This window comes from Pipistrellus hanaki (genome assembly GCF_964339955.1).
Source record: "Pipistrellus hanaki genome assembly, chromosome: 12".
Taxonomy (NCBI): Eukaryota; Metazoa; Chordata; class Mammalia; order Chiroptera; family Vespertilionidae; genus Pipistrellus; species Pipistrellus hanaki.
The window spans coordinates 36,722,923-36,729,716 of NC_140514.1; the positions used below are offsets into that span (position 1 = coordinate 36,722,923).

General features: G+C 38.4%; 1 protein-coding gene across 1 annotated transcript; it reads left to right on the forward strand.

Annotated features, from left to right (window-relative positions):
• Positions 1–280: 280 nt before the first annotated feature.
• GKN1 (gastrokine 1) lies at positions 281–6,065 on the forward strand (the record flags this gene model as incomplete). Its single annotated transcript, XM_084900963.1, has 6 exons — positions 281–292; positions 2,896–2,949; positions 3,036–3,170; positions 4,130–4,240; positions 5,177–5,318; positions 5,980–6,065. 6 exons carry the CDS (start codon positions 281–283, stop codon positions 6,063–6,065), a joined length of 540 nt encoding a protein of 179 aa, XP_084757089.1.
• Between the last annotated feature and the right edge of the window lie 729 nt (positions 6,066–6,794).

Here is a 6,794-nt window from a genome sequence, read left to right on the forward strand (position 1 = left end):
CATAAATCATATTGAGTTTGTTACAATATCTTCAACTTCAACAAATGATGAGTCAGATGAACTCCTTGTCAAAGTGCCTTACTAACCATGTAGATATTCCAACGGCTTCTTACTACACTGGATTATGGCACGGATGTGGGAAATGAAAGAAGATAAGTCTTTGACTCCACCTGGTCACACCTACTTTTGATTATAAAGCCAGTCAAGTACAAATATGAGAGAACTTGTCTGATTCCATGCCTGCCTATCTTCTCCACTCCATCGCTCTGGTGAAGTCAAGATGAAGTTCACAGTGAGTAGAATTTTTCGTTTTAATTTATTACATTATAATAGGAGACTGTCAACATTTTGAGCTAAGAGCATCTGCTTCTTATAACAATCCTATATAATAAAAGAGTAATATGTAAATTGACTCTAATGGCAGAATGACTGGGAACAACAGGTCACTATGACATGCACTGACCACCAGGGGCAGAAGCTCAATGCAGGAGCTACTACCTGGTGGTCCGTACACTCCCATGGGGGAGCTCTGCTCAGCCACAAGCCAGGCTGACAGCTGTCAGTGTAGTAGTGGTGGTGGTGAGAATCTCTCTCGCCTCCTCGGCAGTACTATGGATGTCTGACCATGGCTCCAGGGGTCTTCAAACTACGGCCCACGGGCCACATGCGGCCCGCAGAGGAGTCTGATCCAGCCCGCCAGGTTTTTTGGGCAGTGAGCGCAGCCGAGGTGTTACAGTAGGAATTAGTAGTTCATATAGTCCGGCCCTCCAGCTCTCTGAGGGACCGTGATCTGGCCCCCACTTTAAAAAGTTTGAGGACCCCTGGCTTAGGCCCATAGAGCAGGTCTAAGCCAGCAGGTGGACATCCCCTGAGGGGTTCTGGACTACGAGAGGGTGCAGGCCGGGCTTAGGAACACCCCCACTTCCATGAGTGCACGGCTTTTTGTGCACCAGGCCTCTAGTATCACCATACTGGAAATTTTTGTTTTAAAAATATTTGTCTTTTCTTTTTATAGAATTGTGATGTTATAGGCATCTCTATAAAGAAGGATAGATATACTGAGATTAAACAGCTGTCTGAGAATCTTATACCATGCTATCTTTTATAAAATTACTTTCCAGATCTCCTGATTTAAGTCTGGGCAAAGAGCAAGCAGTCCCTAATCCATTGAAAATGTTTGATCTTTCCCCTCTTTCTTAACTTCCTCTTTTACCAAAACTCCGGAGTATGTTCAGGCAAGATAAAAGGCATCTTATCAAAACAAATGAGGGAGAGACTTATTGGCATATTTCCTGCTGTCAAATGGATCTCCAAGTCAGAATGGCTTGCCCAGGACCCTGTCTAGAGTCATTTATTCATGAAAATTAAGAAATATAAGATTCTCAGACAGCTGATGCATGAACTAGTATAGCATTTCACCTGTGGTTCCAGATAAAGGGCTAAGAGTAGAGCAGGTGGACCACAAAATTCTGCCAAAACAACTGGTGGTTTCATGTGTGTTTTATAACAGCATGTATGAAGCTAGAATCAGATGAGTGCTTTCCTGTTTCAACATACTAAATACTAAAATTTATTACAGCAGACTCCGCTTCATAATAGAGTATTAAACCATTATCTAGAAATAAGTCCCAGAAACCACAAAGTTTGTTTGTTTTTTAAAGAAGTCATATCTGGATCTTTCCTAGTTCTGCAATGAACAGGGGATAGAACCTTGGCCAATACAAACTTGGTCGAGTCACTTAAGTAATGTCTGAAGCTCAATTTCCTGATCTGTGAAAAGACGGCATTGTACTAGTCCTCTCTAAAATTTCTTTCATCTCTTGACACTTTTTTTTTGGAGGTTAATTTTTACTTCTTCCTAAGCTATCAGGAGAAAAATTAAGCAAATAAAATATTACCAGTGCAGTTCTCAAATCATTTTGTCCCAGTTAAGGAAATGAGAATAGGTACTCAGAATCAGGAGCCCTGCATAAAACTCTGTGTTTTGACAAGCAATATCATGGACCCAGTGGCAAGTGACTAACCCAGGTACCCTGGGACAGTTACTAACTTCCCTTATGCTAACCACACTTGACAGCCCAGGCATTTCATCCTTTGCCTCTCAGCACCAGTATTCAACCTGTTTACTAATCTATTGCTTTTAAAAATTAAAAAGACTACTTCTGCTATTAGGAGATCTAGGAAGGTAGGAAGGAAGGCATTCATATCAAATAGGGAAAGTAACTTAAATCATTTTCAGATGTGATTCTCAGAACTTATAACCATTTTCAGATCATACTGTTAATTTTCAATTTTATTTTTAATATATTAACACTTTACTATTTTTTTCACAAGACCTACGTTAAAAATTGTAAAACTATATATCACAACATAATTACTATAAGTAGTTAACCTACAACTCTACATTATCATTAAAACTTTCTATGGTTAAAAATATACAAGGGCAGCCAAAATCGGTTTGGCTCAGTGGATAGAGTGCCGGCCTATGGACTGAAGGGTCCTGGGTTCTATTCTGGTCAACAGCATGTACCTAGGCTGCAGGCACATCCCCCACCAGTAGGGGGTGTGCAGGAGGCAGCTGATGGATATTTCTCATTGATGTTTCTAACTCTCTCTTCCTCTCCTTTCCTCTCTGTAAAAAAAAATCAATAAAATATAATATATAATATATAATATATAATATATAATATATAATATATAATATATAATATATAATATATAATATATAATATATAATATATAATATATAATATATAATATGTATATATGCAAAGAACAGAAAGCATACTCAACAGAGTAGTAAAATTAATAAATCTTTTCTATGATTTTGTGTAGAGAAAGAAGAGGACATTGTTTTGCCATGTGACCGGAGACTAATGTTTTTTGTGATTTCAGATTTTCTTTGTTGGACTTCTTGGTGTCCTCCTGGCTCCTGCCCTTGCTGAATATGTAAGTCTCAACTTTAAAGTGTTACCAAAATGTATTTGCAAAATAAATGTGGTATTAAAGCATTATCAATTTCTCACACATTTCAGAATGTCAACAGCGGTGATAACAACAGTGATGGAAGTGAACAGCCATCAGTGAGTGTCAACAATGAACAACACGTGGCCAATATTGACAACAATGATGGACTGGACTCCTGGAATATGATCTTGGATTACAATACTGTAGGTAGCCAACATGCTATTTCCATTCTTTGCAAATACAATGTTTTTGTTTTGTTTTTTAACTAAAAATAAAATAACAAAATAAATTGCCTGCTAACCATAAAAAGTAAATTCTAACTGCACATAAGCGTAGTTATAAGTAAAGGTGCCTATTTTGCTCACCTAGTTTCAACCCCTAGATACAACTGCTGCTAATAAGTTTCCCAAAATCAGTTAAATTTCAAACCAATGAACAGTAAGTAGAATCTACTATGTTCAAGGGGTTGGTAGGGCTCTAAGACAAAGATGAGCATCCTCTTGCTTTGCGTGCACATACCCTCCATAATGATCAAAGGCCATCACAATATTACTGCTGCCAAAGTATAGCCTATCTCATTCTATTTTCAATTTCCTTCTAAAAAAAATAAAAATAGGCATTTCACTCGTAATTCAGAAGGACCAAAGGAAAAGCAAATGATAATATTAATTGGCAAGGGAAGCAAAAAACACTTGGTTCTGGTTAGAAGGCCCAATTGTCCAATTATCATCTCTGTATTTAACAAGCTTTGTACTTTCCAAAAGCCAACTCTTTTTTGTTTTAGTTTTATCATCTGATAAATTAGAAAACTATGTCCTGTCTTACCTGCCTCCTTGAAATGTAAAGGTCAAAGGAGATTAAACTGTGATAGTGTTTTAAAGTTCATTTCAGCAAAACAGACATATGTGATAACCCTTACCATGCTAGCACCTGAAGATGAAGCAACAAGTTAGACACTCAGGCTCTGCCCCCTCCAAGATTTAGTGGTTTATCCTTAGAAACGTTAGCGATAAATAGGATTGCAAAACAGGGCCAAATCCTGCACTCCTATCCCAGTTCACCATGATCTCAGAGTTCCATTTCCCTCTGCTGGCAAAACGATTTCTGACAAGAGAAGCTGCCTGGAGAACATACTCCTCACTGCCTACCCCCTTCCTAACAGGGCTTCGCTGCGGTCCGGGTGTTTCGTAAGAAGTCCTGCATTGTCCACAGAATGAACAAGGGAGCCATGCCCTCTCTTCAAGCCCTGGATGCAATGGTCAAGGAAAAGAAGGTAAAAATAAAAGTCTTTTTTCGTTTTGTTCAGGGGGAGGTCTTAGGATCTGCAGGAAAAAAATGATACGGTCACAATCATTCCCCTTTGATTACAGTAGGGTGTAACACGAAAGGGGAAGTGGAATTGCTAAGTGCCTGAGGAGAAGCAGCTGCCACCAAGCTCAAAAGCTGTGGCTCACACCTAGAGGTTCTCAGAACATCTAACATTTACTGTCAAAACTCTGCTCACACCCAGGGGAGCTTTCAGCACTTTTTCAAGGACATTTTTTTTCTGTAAGAATTGAGTTAAGGATGTTAGATTTAGAAAGAAAAAATAGAGAATACACAGTTAAGTTTGAATTTTAGATAAGCAATGGAAAATGTTTTAGGATAAATATGTCCTATGCAATATTTGGGACATACTTATACTAAAAAAAAAAAAAAAAAAAAAAATGATTTCTTATTTATTTGAAATTCAAATTTAATTCAATGTCCTGTATTTTCTCTGGCAATCCCACTTGAGATGGTTGGGGAGATGGAATCCATCATTTTAAAAAATTTTTGCCTGGGTTTGTATTCCTATAACTGAATAAATGGGTGCCTTTCGTTGATAAGGTAGAGAAATAAATTAACAGCACTCTCAGAAGCTGGTATCATATAGCTCAATCCAAGAAATATAAGATGATCAAATGAGGCCCCAAGTTCAGAATAAATCTAGCCTCAGACTTATGCTTATATGAGAAGCTGGGGTTTCATGCCCGCTAAATGCCTTGAGACACTTAGAAATTCTAAGACATGCACAGTAGCAATTGCTTCTTCTTCATTTTGATTATGGAAAAATTACAGTTAAGCAATACTGCCTGTTGATCTTGTACACAACCCTTAATTCAACAAACCACTGGGCTTAGCATTCATTCTCCCTCTTTTCCCCTGTCTTCTCTATACTTGGGTTCAGGGTGAAGGAGCAGGTGGACCACCTCCCAAAGGCCTGATATACTCAATCAACCTTGACAAAGTTGACAACCTGGACAAGTTTGGAAAACCCATCGTTGGCATGTGCAAGGGGGTTCCAGCATACATGGCTGAAGAAATTCATGGTGAGTAGCCACCCGACTATGCATTCCAAATCAGTAGAATGCCAAACTATTCTCAAGGTGTGTCCACAGAGAGCACCAACTACTCAGAGATGTCAAAGCTAATACTTAGGTAGTGCTTGCTCCCTGCCATGCACTACTCTATGTGACTTAAGTATGTTAATTCATTTGTTCCTGGATGAGGAAACTGAGGCACAGAGGTCACAAAACCCTTGACTGGGTCAATTCTAAGCCTTTTGGCTCTGGATCCTATGTTCTTAAGGATTTGGGAATACTGCTTTTCAAGGTGAATCTAGAGACCACTCATAGCATCTTCAAAGAAAAGCATGAGTTACTAAATGAAAGGACAATACCAAGAGAGTCTATTGACTTTTTATAGCTGAAGCAATCACTTCATTTCCGGGCATTCAAAGAATAATTTACACAAAAGCAAAGGATCCACCTAGAAACCTAACCTAACAGCAATTTTCCAGATCTTTGAATCAATTGATTTAATGTTGATAGCTAACTAGCTAGATCTTGAAATTGTTGAAAACTATGACATCTAGTTTGGAAACTGTGACATCCCCTTTTCCCCACCTTCTACCCACATTCCCACATTCCTAAACAAGTCCTAGAAAAGATATTGATATTGTGTGTTTTTCTTTTCTTTTCTTTTTACCAGGAACAAGCCTAGCCTTTTCGTTAAAATTGTGCTTCAATACTGAAATAACCCCGTTTTTGACCCTTTCCTTCTGTGGAACTTTATAGCAAAAGTAAGAAAACAAAGTTGCTGTGGATTTAGTCATCAAAATATTTTATGCAGAAAGATATGAGTTCTAATGGATTTTAATCATGTCATACTGAAATGTTTGGTTTCTTTAAATTTCAATAAAACTATTTGGCACTGAATGTAGTTTAACCTAAAATTCCTTATGGTTTCCACTTGATCAAAAGTGTAATGTCATGGTAGCGAGTTGTCAAAATGCATTAGACCCAACGATTAGCCTAATTCAGGAACTGTCCCTTATTAACAACCCTTCAGATGCTTCAGATCTGAGAATGGTTCCAAGATCATTTGACCGCTCTGAAGATTTCTCTATAGTTGATGTGCACAGTAACATTTCAGATCAGCAAGGGTAGAAATTCACTCAAAGTCACATGAGCCAGAAAAGGGGGTTAATTGCCAGGATGCTCAGAAATCTAAATAATCTGATGGGGGGAAAAAGCAGCTTGTATCAAGGAACTGTTTTGACACACAGACCCAAATCTCCTTCTCTCTCCCTGAAGCCATGTTTCACTCTTCTCAGCCCCTCTCTAAATTCTGTTTTCCTCCTCTTTCCATCTAGCAGATGGCTTTTTCTATATTCATGACAGAAATGCCTGAACCAAAATGTTAGCTTCATCTCCCATGTCTACCTGTCTTTCTAGCATAAGAGGTGGTGTCTAATCCTTTTTAATCCTGATTCAAATTTTTCTGGACCCTGTTTGGTTCAACCG